The sequence below is a fragment of the Gymnodraco acuticeps genome, unplaced genomic scaffold (assembly GCF_902827175.1).
Source record: "Gymnodraco acuticeps unplaced genomic scaffold, fGymAcu1.1, whole genome shotgun sequence".
NCBI lineage: Eukaryota > Metazoa > Chordata > Actinopteri > Perciformes > Bathydraconidae > Gymnodraco > Gymnodraco acuticeps.
In genome coordinates, this window is record NW_022990235.1 from 2,992,799 (window position 1) to 3,008,851 (window position 16,053).

At 37.4% G+C, this 16,053-nt stretch overlaps 2 protein-coding genes across 2 annotated transcripts; both read left to right on the top strand.

Annotated features, from left to right (window-relative positions):
- Nucleotides 1–8,292: 8,292 nt before the first annotated feature.
- srsf3a (serine and arginine rich splicing factor 3a) lies at nt 8,293–12,946 on the top strand. The gene is made up of 7 exons (XM_034219163.1): nt 8,293–8,481; nt 9,172–9,227; nt 9,703–9,907; nt 9,989–10,129; nt 12,082–12,105; nt 12,197–12,280; nt 12,360–12,946. Exons 2-7 carry the CDS (start codon nt 9,224–9,226, stop codon nt 12,385–12,387), a joined length of 486 nt encoding a protein of 161 aa, XP_034075054.1. The 5' UTR covers nt 8,293–8,481; nt 9,172–9,223; the 3' UTR covers nt 12,388–12,946.
- Nucleotides 12,947–13,214: 268 nt separating this feature from the next.
- LOC117548165 (titin-like) lies at nt 13,215–15,443 on the top strand. Its single transcript, XM_034219217.1, has 2 exons — nt 13,215–13,247; nt 13,477–15,443. Exon 2 carries the CDS (start codon nt 13,494–13,496, stop codon nt 15,441–15,443), a length of 1,950 nt encoding a protein of 649 aa, XP_034075108.1. The 5' UTR covers nt 13,215–13,247; nt 13,477–13,493.
- Nucleotides 15,444–16,053: the final 610 nt, after the last annotated feature.

Consider the following 16,053-nt stretch of genomic DNA (forward strand, 5'->3'; position numbering starts at 1 on the left):
GAGAGTAGTATAGCGTAGAGTTGTGGGAGGGCGTTTAGTGTAAAATTAAGGGGCAGGTCTTGGAAAGCAGCCACAAAGTAACACAATGTTCCGGCTGTACTGTAGCTGTACCGCTGCCTCTGCTGACGAGAACACTGTGTTCCAATAGACACCCTGACCTGTAACCCGTTCCGTGCCGAGCCAGGCTGGGAACAGCGTGTACCGCAGCAGGCTGTCCTTCCCGCTCAGCTGACAACACATATCATCAACACTGCTGTGTAATAGCCGAGCCTTAGTCACACACGGGATGTGTAAAGCATCGAAATAAAAGCACATCCACTGCCCGATAAGACGCGCGCTGAGACGGATTACTGTTTCTGTAAGAGACGGTAAAACCCCACCTTTTCATTTTGTGTACCGGTTTTTTTTAGGATGTAACTATTACTGTTACGTTACTATAACTTATTTGAAAATGGTGATTTCGAAAAATTATCACAAATGTATGCTTATATAATTGCCTATGGTCCTTTTTTACCATTATTGTGATTTTCACTAGGTGAAGATCGTTTGTCTACGGCCGTGTTACAGTGTTAACACTTAAAAGTACTGCGGTGTTAAATATGTAAGCCTAAATGTACATTGAGAAACACTATGATGAAAAGGGAAGTCATCACATTTTACAAATAGTGGCAAGCACCCGTTTTGCTGTTAGTAGGCCTTTTACATACACATGATGGAAGGCTTCAATTTTTCTTTACAATTTTTATTTATACAACTATATTTTCATTTAATTTAAACTGGTAGTATAAAGGATATAACATAATAAAGACTCCATAAATGTTACTACCTCACAGGGACTCTGTAACTCTGCTCAAGTTACCCAGTGATGCCAACAAATATACAGTATATTGGAACATGATACAAAAACAGTGGATGAGTTTTGTGTAGATGTAGATGTCATTTCCACAATGTAATATGTTAAATCAAAAATAAATATTTCAAGTTAGCCAAATATTACTCAAAGTTAATATTTCCAAACAGAGGACTTTACATCTGTTATTGAGGATATTTGCCTCAAATTGATATCAGATATGAGACCTATATGAAATTCACATTTTACACAATTTTAATTTAGACTAATAATATGCAACTTTCATTAATATGTCTAAAAATGGCTGGACCTGTGACCTATTTGAGCTGTGTAATTAAATGATCCCAAATGTTGCCAATAATTTACAAACACAGATAAACATGTACTATTTTTCAAGGTTTCAATGGTCCGTTTCATTTGGTCAATGGTCAATGGCCTCATAGCCTCTTTACCCCCTTTAGTTGCTCTTACTTCCAGAAAAAATGTATCACAGTTTTTTAAGAGTTTTTTAAGAAGACAACTTAAATTGTAAATGTTGTTTATTTCGTATAAGGTTAAGTTCCACACAGCAGGTTTGGGTTGTATTTTTGCTTTAATCCCCTATCATGATCCAAGGATTGTTGACTTTTCAAGGTTATTCTCTGACAAACACACCTGGCACCAGAGGGTTGTCAATATGCCAATGTAGTAATAAGACAAAGGAGGCCTGGAGGAAGATGTGAGTTACAGAACACAGCTTGTCTCAACAGAAAAAAGCTGAATATATAAGTATTGATCAAATCCTAATATCAATTATTCTGTCAGTTCAAATATGAAATGTATAATACAACATGAAAATATTTGAATCTGCTCATGTGTCTGCTTTTGTATAAATGAAGAGCATGAGATGTTAAAAAAATTAAAAATATGTTCAGAATGTATTCTGAGGATACTGCTATATTATTATGTACTCATAAGATGTTTGCAATACCGCCCACTTTACAGCTGCTGTTTATGTTCAGCATATTGTTGCATTAAAATAACAAAACAACTTGAACATGTGGCACAGTTTATTGGTCTGCACGGATGGTTAAATATGTATTGCAGGCTTCTGGTGGGTGAATCCTGCAGTCAAGAGGTGGTCAGGACACTGTCTGACCACACTGCTGGCAGACAGCCAGGCAGCTATAGAAGGGAACATCATGATTATAAAGGTTACATAACACAGGTGAACCCGATTGTGCAAACCCACAGGGATGTTATCAACAGGCTGAGTAATCTCTCGAACAATCAGTTATCTGAAGAAAACAGATTTCACACACTGTCTTTTTAGAACATTTCTTTCACATTAGAAGAGATAGTACAGTCACATATTAACAGCTGTGTTGAGCCGATAACATAATAAGCCCTCATAATGCAACAAAGTATTCACAATAAAATACAAAAATATTTTATAAAAAGCTCATCAGGGCTCTAGCTCAGGCAAGCAGAGATTTGTTTGTTTTCCCAAACCGTGTCTGTGCTGCGGTGTCCTGCTTTGTTTGCACTTCCTCTTGTCTTGTATGTGCAAGAGGAGGTTAAAAAGGAACTCAGCTGACCTGAGCTGAACTGAAATGTATGAATACATTTCTTTATTGACTCAAGGCCTGATGTTGTCATTCTTCCTGAAACATCATGAACATCTTGTTTATGTTGTGATGAAAGCAGCAACCTAGTAAACAAGAACGTCAGAAAATGATGAAGTTAATAGTTAAGTCAACCTTTTTAAGTAATGAACATATTTACATACCTATTTCTTTTTTCAGCTTTAGAGTCTCCTATTGCTCTTAATAAAGTAAATACTCTCTGAAAAAGTATTTGCTAAATGTATTAACAAATAAACAGCAGGTCTTTCTTGATCATTTACATTTACTAAATATTGTATAAGTACTCAAATCTGAGAGGCAGTTGCAAGAAAGTGTGTGTCTCTGAATGAGTGTCTTGGTGTAACCAGAAGCACGTGGGTGAGTTCATTTAGGGATACAAGCTGCACAGTCATCAGGAAGTGAAACAGAACAGAATGTGCTGTACTAATCTGATTGAAAAACACAGCCCTGAGTGGAGGCATGAAAAAAAGAAAAGACGTTTCATTTAAACAGCTTAAAGGGGAATCATTTGGCAGCAGGAGCATGTCTACAAAGACAACAAATGAGCTTGATTCTTCATTTGGTGATATAAAAGACAAGTGGTGAGGATCAGGTAAGAAAAGCACACAAACACTGAAACTAAAATAAGGCTGGGCAACCTAATGCTCTTTGTTTGTGTTCTAGGCATCCGTGTTGCGTACATGGCAGTAATCTCCTGAGTGATCCCTTTTATCCCTGAACTTTTACCCCCTGAAGCAAGTACTGCCGTGTCTGCCAAGGACCTTAAATAAATGATTTCTCACTGCCGCTGATGAAGAGAAACACAGTGTAACAGAGACTAAAAGAACATATTGTTGAAACAGTTAAACCCTAAATATTTATATTTGGACAAGAGTTATTGCTCATTTTATTCCCTTGAACAATCAGTTATGATGAATGACTTGTCAGTGGTGAAAAAAGATATTCAGATATTTAGATAGGTAGTGTTGCAATAACAACTTGGAAAAATACGGCATTACAAATTAAAGTCAGATATTGGAAATTTCAAAGGAAAGAAAACATGCTGGTTTCAAACTTGAATTTGATTATTAGACAATTTAATCAAAACACAAGGGCTTTACTTTAAACTGTAACAGCTCTCTTTCATTTCACAGCTCTTTCACCTACCCTGCCATATTCAGTGTAACGATTCATCATTAAATTACCTTTCATCAGTCACACAAAAGTCTATCACATTGCAATTCCATACTAATCATTCAAAAACGGCTGAGGCAAGTTTGAGTGAAAGCATGATAACTAATTTGACATACCACACACAATGGCATAGTGTGCCTTATCCAAACTTATCAAAGGGTGACATTGCAAAGTAATAACAACAAACAAGAGACACATATCTTTGGTTTACTAAAAGAGGATCCTTCAAAACAAAGTCATCCGCACCATTACCAACTCTACAATGTGTGTGATTAAAGATATATTCAAGGCTATTGCTGTAGTATTAGATGGAAATTAAAAGGTGAGAGTAACAAATCACTATCAACTACAACTATATGCAGGTGTCCCTTCAACATGGAATTGAAGATTAAATAAACAATTTCCTCGTCTAATTTTTCAATTTTGTGATATTAGGGTTGAGAACTTCAGGGTCAGAGAGGTAAAAATACTTCTGCTTTTCACACCTCTTCCCCTGCTTGTTGAATATGCCTCTATACGGGAAGTGTACATAAAGTATCTAACCACCCACCTGAACACTCACAAAGGGTCATTTGTGGTGTTTTCTCATGTTGAGCAATAACCGTCTTGCTCTCTTGATTTACTTGTGTTTCCTGCAGTAATCACTAAATGGCAGGCAGTAACTGTAAAACTTCAAGAATAAAGTTTGGGTTTCCTGTCAATGTGAAACAGTACAGCTTATTGATGTACTGGCTGCCTTTTTGCAAAATCATATAAATATGGCTGTGAATTTTTTTTATCAGGCTCACTATTTAGACCATGGATATTAGTGATTGGATATTTAAAATCTCAACAATTAAAACCTCTCCAGATGGACGTTGGGAAAAGTTTTTAGATCATTAACTTGGATAAAAGAATCAGTACAAAAATGTTTTTAAAAAGTTATTAATTTGAAGAAGAGACAATAATATATATTATAAGCTGAATTCCATTTGCCCTGATATTAAAAAATAACATATTTTAAGGGGAAAATGTGTTTAAAATACAAACAAGGGTCACATGCTCCTCACAACGGCTCACAACATCTGGGGGTCATACTTTAGTTCTGCTCCATAAATTGAGATTCATTTTCCCTATTGTCTCTAAATTCAGCTTTTCATGGGAAATGTTGGATAGTTTTACCATATATGAATCCTAAACAATGATTTATATGAAACAATGAGAGAAGTTTATTTTTATCTTATAGACATCTGAAACATAACAAGGGCCCCCAAAAATTAGAGGTAGGAAGTAACTAAGTACGTTCACTCAAGTACAATTTTGAGGTACTATTCTTTACTTGAGTATTTCCTTGTATTGCTGCTTTATACTTATACTCCACTACATTTAAAAAGGAAATTACACTACATTTAATTGCAGCTTTAGTTACTTTAAAAAATGAATCCTTAATAATTAAACTAGAAAACGTACTCTTTAAGTCACAAAAGAGTGAAATTATTTCAATATTTTGCAAAAAGACAATCAGAACTTTGTTTGTCTAACAGTAACGTGCTACTTGATGCAACAATGTTATGGAGAAAAGTCACATAATTATATACACACATAAAGGCCCTATTTGAACAATGATACCTTTTACTTTTCATACTTTAAATACATTTTGCTGATACAATTTTTGTACTTTAGTGTAGTAGAGTAGAAAATACAATACTGCCTTGTGAGTGTTTACACTCCCTACAGTAGATGGCGATATGTTCATACAAGTGCTACTCATTCAGGAAGTTTATCCACACTTAAAATCATCAAAAACGTTTTCCAGGAGTTTGGTTTTAAAAAAAGGCAGAATTGTATTTATTATACCTCACACTTGTTTAAATTAAATGTGCTGGACAAGTAATCCTACAACTGTTCGTAACTGATTATAAAGTGATCAAGGAAATAGTCATCCGATATCATGCTTTTTATTCAATCGGGCACCTAATTTATTAAAAATATTAACTATTAAAGGTGGGGTAGGTAAGTTTGAGAAACCGGCTCGAGATACACTTTTTGTTATATTCCATGGAATGCTCTTAACATCCCGATAGCAATGAATATCTTAAAAAATCCATAAAAAAATTTCATCTGTGGAAGCAGTAGTACTGTAAAAAGCACGACCAATCATTTTAGCCGGCCCGGCTAAAATAACTGGATGGCCTACCTGCCTGTCAGCCTTCCATCTGTGCACAAATTTATCTCGTGCCCTCATTGGTCATGTGCGCGTTCGTGTGTGTTGGAGGAGGGGCTCTGTAAGGAAGTGGCAGATTTTTTCCGGCTGTGTATTTTCGAATTCTAGCGCACTCGAGCTGGTTTCTCCAAAATTGCCTACCCCACCTTTAATAATAATACAATTTTGGAACTTTTTTCACACATTTAATTGTGAATTTAAAAAAGTTTTTCCATGAGTAAAGTATCACCGATTTGATGCTTACATCAAACCAACATCCCGTGGAAATGTTGCACAAGAGTTAACGAGACCTGATGATTTATTGTTCAGCTAGTTGGCCGGGCCCTCTCCCAACTCACCACTAACCATTATCCCACTATTTCTTCTGCTTCCAGAGATGATCTGTCCCAATCATAGGTCCCAATCCTCTAAATGAAAATTGATGCAGCAGCCAGTATGCAACAACAGATGAGGTCTGTGCAGTCAGGGGCAATGAAAGGGGGCTAGAGCTGTATCCCATTGCACAAGCACAATACAAGTAACGGGTAATCACACAGTTCCTTGTGGCTTTTACGTCCCTTCCCCTCTTTCACAGAGCCCCCTCATCTCCAAACAACGACTTTTCCATTCCTGACGGTATGTGCTGTATGTTATTTATAAAGAATGAGAATAATATTTGACTAACAACGCGCCTTGGGGCATGTCATTTTTCTTCTAGTTTTGAGAACCCTTTTGTCAAACCGGATGCCATTTCTATGTGTATATGCCATATGCTGTATATCTACGTGGGTGGTACTGCTTCCTGGTCATGGTTCCTTTTCATGTTAGTGAAGGACTATATTTGGATTAACAAAAATATTCAATATAAAAAATATACTATGTTGTGAAATGTGGATGGGCAATGGTATTGAATTGTTTAAACGACTTGTTAATGCTGAAATGCTGGACAGTTACATAATGCATTTGTTTCTGAATTCAGGTTACCGGTTTTCCAATCAAATAATATGAAATGGTTTTCAAATGCTTTCACAGTCTTTAGAGATCTGCTTTAAACTATTACATCCACATGTTGCTGGTTAGGGACACATTTTGTTTTTAACCAAGTTAAAGAGGTTTCCTTTAGCCAAGTAGCCATTTTGATCAATGAAATCCAATATTATTAAAGGTGAAAAAAATTGACAAAAATATTTATTTTCAGAATGATTACATTTAACATGTTTTGAAGGTAATGAGAACTATACAAATACTGGGATTTTTGTGTACAGTCAATGTTTATTTAAAAAAATAATTAATGTTATCTCTGTGTTTATTTGGAGGGCGGTGGCTTAGAAACGAGGGGGAAAATATCATCACTTGTCTGAGAGTAGGTCATGCAGGGTCTCAATCACACATAATATGAAATAGGCATGCACCCAACCGGATCATACCAAGTAGCCAACCAGAAACGGTTGGATAAGAGGAGACAAGAAAGCTTTATTCTCTAATGAAATGGAAATGTATTGGGTATTCCAGCGACACAATAAGAAAAATATAAACATGTATTATTTATATATTGAAAATACAACATCAAGTCAAATGACCTTCTTCTGTTGATATAGATGAAAAACATGATGGCCTATAATCTTGTTTTAAAGGTAGGTAGGTAAGAATGGAGAAACCAGCTCGCGTAAACTAGAATTTGAAAGTACACCACCGAAAAAAATTTGCTCCTTCCTTCAGACTTCCTCACAGAGCCCCTCCTCCAACACACGAACGCGCACATGACCAATGAGGGCACGAGATACATTTGTGCAGGAGATGAAGGCTGACAGGCAGGTAGCCCCTCCAATAATCTACCGCGGGCCGAGGCAGTAATTGGATTTGCTTTTTACAGCGCCACGGCTTCCACACGTATTTATTGTCAAAGCATTTAATGTATTCATTGCTATCGGGATGTTAAGAGCATTCCATGGGATATAACAAAAAGTGTTTCTGAAGTGAATTACCTACCCTACCTTTAATAGAAAATGTCAGGCAACTTGATGTAATGTTTCAATGGAACAGATTAAACTAAAATAATCAAATTTGACCATTTTAATAGTTTGACAATTGTAATATTGTAACAATAATCTATAAGTCACTCATATATAATTAAGTTAACTGTGAAATATACATATCTGTAGAATATCCTACAAATATAGCCTAGCTACACTTCGAAGGTCCAAATTACAGCTAACACAATTTCAAAGTATATCATTTACATGAAGTGTGCAAGGAATGGCATATTACATTAAATATAAATGTAAAATGTCCAGTTATGAATTCCAGTTAACAAAAGAGAAACTATGGAGTTTTAAATAGTATGTGCATGCCCTTTATCTAAGAGTGTTTTATTTTTGTACCATTACTTTTGCTATAACAATCTCTACTTCCTTTGTATTTGTTGGACAAATAAAGGAATTCTGATTCTGATAATTCCAGCATCCTTTTTTATTTCACACGCCAGGCCAGGTGGTGGCGGTGGCGGTGATTCCTCTGGACACTGGGCTTCCACCATGGCTTCCACCCGCCAATAAACACCAAAGAAAAAGTCGAGGACATGTTAAGCTAGTAGCTGAACCGGACGGCGTGTTTTCTGCTCCACACATTTGTCGAACTGCAGCTACGAAAAGGTGAGCCAACGTTACATACCATATATATATATATATTTATATATATATATATTTATCTCTCCATCTATATCTATCTCCTGTGTTTATTCCATTGTTGTTACATGTGATAGTGATTAGTATGTGGATGGGCTAAATATTTTCCCCGTCGTGGTAAATGCTAAATATGTATGCTATCACAACTACATTGTGCTAACAGCTAATGTTTGCACGGCTATTTGTGGGGGTTGGGAATCCCGTGAACGTTACTATTTGGTGGACAAATTACACTAAACCTGATCAATGCGACCTGATTGTGTAAATCACGCAGATACTCGTCTTGATCTATCCAAAGGGGTGAAAATATGAGTAACTATACCCCGGTGGTTGTTACGCACAAGCTAGCAAATCACAAATGCTAGTGGTTGCTAGCTAGCGCTAGCTAGCATCAGCTTGATAATGTGCAGTCGACGTTAACATTTAAGTAGAATGATAAAATACACGATGGCGTCCACTTTATGCAAGTGATTAAAAGGGTCAACAGCACGGGGTGTTTTAATTTTGTGATTTTAAATATAGTTGGACTCATGTCGTTGTTTTAGAAAATCACAAGCATTTCCTAATGCTCTCGATGTTATCCCCATAACGTTAGTCAATCACTGATACCAAGATGTCCAGGTATGTCGTTGTAACACTTTTTGTCTTTCTTTTCAGGCACATCTGATTGTTTGACTGTAAAAAGAAGATCAGATTTAAATCTGGTGAAATGAGTAAGTTGTGATTATTTTCTACTGAGTTTCTGGTGCTACTTTTGGCTCCAATTTATTTCACTACCGGGTGTTTGTTTCCACAGTGACATTCTTTAGATGAGATTACATTGCCACCTACATCTGGACACATCCAGCTCCATTATTAGTTAAGGGACTGGATGACTGCCCATGCAGGAGTTATTCTCATAACAAATATGGCATTTTGTGTGTGAAATAAACACCCTCAGATAAAGCTTTACTCTTATTTGAATTTTATATTTTAACTTAACAGTTTGCATTTACTGGACAGGACATTAATGCTTTTGTATTTGTTTTATTTATATCTGCACTATATATATGCATTAAGCATTTGACACCAAAATAAGAGTTAATATTAAATAATTGTTTATGGAATTGTATTAAAGCTGAGGTACACTCACTGTCTATACTTCTTACAAGTCTGAACGCTCATCCTATGTTTTGCCCTTTCTTTTAGGCCAAAGTGACCAGTTTCCCCTTGACTGCAAGGTTTATGTTGGGAATCTAGGAAACAATGGAAACAAGACAGAGTTGGAAAGTTCCTTTGGGTACTATGGCCCTTTAAGAAGTGTTTGGGTCGCTAGGAATCCCCCAGGCTTTGCTTTTGTAGAGTTTGAAGACCCCAGAGATGCATCCGATGCTGTGAAAGAACTGGATGGAAGGTAAATCCTTTAACACAGTTTTCAGTTGTACTTTTTGCATTACATGTTAGAATTTCTCACTCGTGTGATTTTTTTCTTTAGAACTATGTGTGGCTGCCGAGTGCGTGTCGAGTTATCCAATGGGGAAAAGCGCTCAAGGAGCCGTGGCCATCCTCCGTCCCATGGCGGTAGCAGACGCCCTCGAGATGATTTTAGACGACGTAGTCCTCCAGTCAGACGCAGGTATGGTTTTTCTTTTGGACCACTTTACTCTTTTATTTACTGTCTCATTTGCAGCGTTTTATTTTTTAAACAACTGAAAAGGCATATTTACATTCCCAACACACTGTAACCATTATTTTTTTTACCTCCCACACTGACAAATAATCATATCTTTATATCATAGACCAATTAAAGCGTAGTCAATCTTTTTAAGCCAAAACCAAGTAGGGGTAAGTTTCTGATCATTTGTCATAATGGCCTAAATGTTATCGTTAGCACTCTTAGTGCTTTAAATCATGTAGTTTACATACAAAATGAGTTCATAAATAGATAATCTGTGAATTGGCCTGCTTCAGGATTTAACATACTGATGTTGCTTTTTAGGTGTTCAAAAACAAATCTACACTAGTGATGCTTTTAAAAGAAATTGTTGCAAAAATATTTTTGTCTTTGCCAGTTTTGCCTAGTTTGACATCCAACTCCAAATGCAGCCTATGTCAGCACTTGACTATTTATGAACTCTAATAATGGGTTGTCTTATAAAAGACCAAGCTCTAACAGAGTGATATTGCTTCAAGGGGCATAGTTTGCACTCCATCAAACATTTTCATAGGTACTTTCTAGAATTACTTTCTTGCAGGTTTACATTTTGTTTTCTTTCTGAGTTCAGTTGCCATATATTAATAAAACTGAACCCCGTTACAGAGTCACCACCACGCTTCTCACCATCTGAGTCAGTCAACTAGTCTTCTTTCAGCATCATGTGACTGCTGACCAGGGAGCCCCAATCAGCTTGGGTGGTGTTGTCACATGACCAAGGCGCACCGCCAGTCGTCAGGTTCCACCAACCTATTGGTTCCTGAGCATGCAGCTCCCAGCATCCTCCTCTTCTTCCTCCAACCTTAATCCAATCGACAGCGGCCCACTTCACATTATCAACCAATCAGCATCTTTACTCTCTATTTGCCACACAACTACTGTATCAACGGGAACAGCCCATGGCTTACATCCCTTCCCATCATCCCCCCCAAAAAAGGCAGGGAAAATCTACAACTACCCCTTCCAACCAGCCACCAAGCAACTTCATATCTCCAACATTTGCATCATGTGGCAAATCCTCTCTGCAATTCGACTTCCCTCACCATCAGTCTGGCTTCCTTGCGTCATTTCTATCTTGTCCAATTCCCCCAAAATAGTAAGTTGCTTTTAATCCTGCTCTTTGTAGTTTTTATGCTTACTCTAACTTTCAAAGGTGCTTGACCGTTTGCCCTCAGCAGTTATGTAACTTAGAGCAAGATCAGTCCAGAGCTGCAAAAATCTACAGATCAAAAGTTGTGGTCAAGGAACTTTGTCATCAGTCTTTAACTTATATTTGCCGATATTAACTACAGTTATTAGAGGTTCACCATATAATTGGGCTACCAAGGGCATTTTCATGGCTCGACATTAAACCACTACCTTTTTTTTAGGTAAATGTTCCCCCCTTTTTTCCATGAAAATATCCACGCTCCTAGTGTGCTCCAGTGTCTTAATAGAAAAACAAAAACACTTTTAATGGGTTTTTTTTTAACTAAAAATGAAAATGACCCGTCTCTGTTCAGGTCCCGTGTGGACCCTCGGAGGTCATTGTGCACAAGCTGTGTGGTGGAAACACAAATCAATAGCAACAGACAGACCATTGTTAAATTGTGACATATTATTTGTTTATTTCAAAGGAAAGCTTTAATGTCGAGCCCTGGCTTTGTTCTGAAATCTGGCCCCCCTATTGGTGCTCATTTGACAAAGATTCCTTCTTTATCAAGTTGATCTTGATGCAGTTCATGGATGCAGATGATCCTTCTATTAACAGACAAGGAACTACGTGTAACCACGTCTAATCCGTGTCTAAGGATCAAGAATACCAAAGGTTTCACTAGAAAAAATCTCTTCCCTAATGTTTTTTTGCTTCATTTTTTACTTCACATACACTATAGGAGGAGGAGCCGCAGTCGCAGCAGGTAAGCAAGCAACTACAGTTTTATTTACACTCTGCTTTTGTTAATAATCAATGATAATCATATTCATTTTTGTTATGCTTTGTTGCATCAGGTCTCTTTCAAGAGATAGAGGCAGACAGCGCTCTGTGTCCAGAGACAACAAGAAGGGCCCAAGATCAATCTCCCGGTCAAGGAGGCAAGTTAAAAAATATCACTATACTTATTACTTTGTACTTTTGAGACTCATTTTGTTAACTTGTTTGTTTGTTTTACAGTCGTTCCAGGTCTAACGACAGAAAATGAGGACCCCAAGGCGATGGTTCGTGTGCGGGATCTAGCTATGGTTGGGGAAAATACCAATTTTTATAGTCATGTCTTTCTTTTCTCTAGGGTTGGCCAAGTTACTTATTGTGTAATACCAGTCTGTTGAATTAACAACAGTCTGATGTCTTTTTCTCCTAAAGCGAATTCTCTTCCCCCGCATGTTATGGAATACTGGATTTAGTTTTTACATTGCCATCCTGTTTTTTAACTGTTGAATTAAAACTCATGTGATGTTTTTATTTGTTTTTGTTTCCTTTTTTTATTCTTGGTTGACTCTTTAATTACTGGCAATGGGTTAATGTGAGACATACCATTAGAGGGGCTTATGTTATGACAGAAATCAGACTGGCAACAAAATGTTAAATACTGGTGCTGTTATTTGCAGGCTATCCTTGAAGCCAAAAACATAATCTGTAATTCTGTATTTTACTTGTCATTTTTGCAACAAAATGCTCTATTCAACTTTGCTTGACTCTTGACAATTTCTGCTGCAGTTAAGAAAATGTGTTCAATAAATGGTTTTCCAAGGTGAAGCCTATTTCTTCGTTGCCTTTTTTTGTTTGGAAGTATTATATTAAACTAACCATGTACCATAATCAAATGACATTTGGCAAATGTAAAAATATAAGCTTTATTCAGATCAGGAACTACCGTTTCTGTTGCCTTATGGCATGCTGCAAGTGCAACCCACACAGGAAGTTCTCTGTCATGGCGGCCACAAAGGAACAACCCACACCCCCCCCCCCCCCCAACGAGTGAAATATATTAACTGTGCAGCATACACTCTTGACTTTACAAAGCAGCTCGTGTTGAGAGACGACAGGTGCCAGATTTGGGTGGTGAGTACATGTGGCGTCATGACAATGAAGTAGATTGAGGTTATTGATCAAAATAAACAAATGCAATTTATTTCTGCAGATTTTCTGTTTAAAATAAACTAATTGGCTGTTTGAATTATGGTAGTTAAGATCCTAAATCAATATGCATTTTGATGACCTTGTTCATCTTTAAGGGTATATATGTTGATATACTGACAATTTGCATGTCTAAATGTTTCATGATTTTAAGAGGGAAGAAAGGAAGGTATGTCTGCTCAAAGCGCAAAGAAGAAAAGGCTTGGCTCACGCCGCAGAGGATTAAACCAAAATGAAAAAACTAAGGCTGATGAGTTCCAAATAACGGACAGTACCTCTGAAGATCAACGCCACTTGACCGTAGATGATACTGAATCATTGAAAGTATTAGCTGAACCTGATAATTCACTATATGAAACTCAGAGTCCATCTGCATTTTCAGGTAACAGAAGGAAACTGGGGTCTAGTCGCAAAAATAAAGGACACCATGAAACTGAATCTTGCCATGAAACTAAAGAGGAAGTTAAGGAAACCATTGCAACAAAACAAATGTCACTTACAATGCAACATGTCACAGAGGAAGTATTGATTCAAGAGAGTGACAATATGTCTGCAACACATGAGAGTTATCTTTATTCAGATTCCGAACATGATTATTTTCCTGAACTTCAGAATGCTACTGTAACAAACTATCCAGAGGCTGACCTGGACAGTGTTATTCCCAAAAGCGAAAATCTGCAAACACGCCTTTATGAAAATGTGACAAACTCTAAAATTGTATCAGACTCCTTTACATTTGTGCAAACCATGGAGGAAAGAGTGAACACATCTGAAACTCTTTACTGCGAGGAAGACAAGGAAAGTGCACACTGTGTAAGCAACTCTGAGTTAACAAGGTTAAGTCTTGCTTCACTTCCAAGTGTAGATCACACAAATGTTAGGGAAATGTCAGAACAAAAGCTTCCTGATGTGTGTACTGAAAGAGAAAAAGAATGCAAAGAAATAGATGATGAGACAGAGTTGTTAAGGAAGGATGGAAACTCACAGGGCAATTATTTGGTTAGTGAGTCTGTAGTTTTGCCATTTGCCACCACACCCGAGATAACCACAGAAGAAACCATTCGAAGAGAAAATACTGAAAATGAGTCCGATGATGAGCCAGCTACAATGTCATCACCAAAAGAGAAAATGCTTACAGATGAGGAACAAAAGCCAACTGAAATTGAAGATCTGCCGCAACAAGATAATACATCTGTCAGTGTGATTCATGCTGCCACAGAAGAGTCTGAAATAATTTCTTGTAACCCAATGGACCCATATGAAATCAGAGACACAAACCAATGTGAGAATGTTGTGAAAATAACTTATGATTCTCCTACCTATCAGGACATTTCAATTCCTGACAACAAGCAGGATGAGTATCTTAATGAAGAAAGCATTTTTGAGGATTTAGAGCAGAAAAATGAGGATCATTATTTCTATGATACCAAGGAACCACCGATCAGCGACATTGAAGGAGTAGACTCTGCTCTAGGTCAGGTGAAGGAGATTGAAGGCCAAGTACAGTATGCTATGAAACCCAGTGCTGAACCAAAGGGTCATGAGGAAGGACTTTTCTCTGAAATGGAGGAGGGTGAATCCTCTTCACAAGCTGTGCAATCAGGAATAACTGTGACTTCTGACTCCCAACCACAACAAAACATTGACTTTAACCCCATTGGGAACAGAAGAAAACTGGGGTCTAGCCGTAGAAATAAAGGAAGACAGCATGTCAAGGACTCTGTTGCTGAATTGTACCATGAACCTGCAGGGGAAGATTCTGGAAACACCAGGGAAAATACATCTCTTGAAACAGAATTGTCATTACCAATAGAGCCAGTAGTGCAGGAACAAATGAAGGAAACCATGTTGAAGGGAATGGAAATATTTGACACTGCTCCAACTGAATATGTTGGTGAGCTTGTTAAAGAAAATTCACTTGTTGGCATCTCTGAGCTTACTGGTTCAAATGTACATGCACATTTAAGAGAAGATCAAAAGACAAATGTCCAATCAAATGTTGGGGAGATGCCAGAGGAAGAATTCCCAAATGTTTGTACCGTAACAGAAAAGAAAGCATGGCAAAGGACAATGTCACAGAAATGTTCAGGCACGCTGAAAATGTACAGACCAACTATTTGATGAGTGAGTCTCAGATGACAACAGAAAATAATGAGTCCTCTATCACATCAGAGATAACCACAGAAGAACAAGACCTCAGAGAGAACTCAGAACCTGAATGCAGTGTTGAACAAGAAGCATTTGCATCAAAAGAGGAGTCTACAACAAATGAGGAAACACATGAGTTGTTCAATGTATCTGAAGTCAAAGGTGCTCATCAGTCAGATGATGGTGATAACAAATTCCATGAACAGGAGGGTAAGCCAACAGAAATTCAAGAAATACCTCAAATAGATTTCTCATCTGACCATGCGATTCACGCTGCCACAGAAAATTCTCAAATAATGTCTGGTAACACAATGGACCAAGCTGAAATCAGAGAGACAAACCCATTTGAGATGGTTGTGAAAATACCTGATGATTCTCCTACCAGTCAGAAAATGTCAGTTCCTGACAACAAGCAGGATGAGTATCTTAATGAAGAAAGCATTTTTGAGGATTTAGAGCAGAAAAATGAGGATCATCATTTCTATGATACCAAGGAACCACCGATCAGCTACATTGAAGGAGTAGACTCTGCTCTAGGTCAGGTGAAGGAGATTGAAGGCCAAGTACAGTATGCTATGAAACC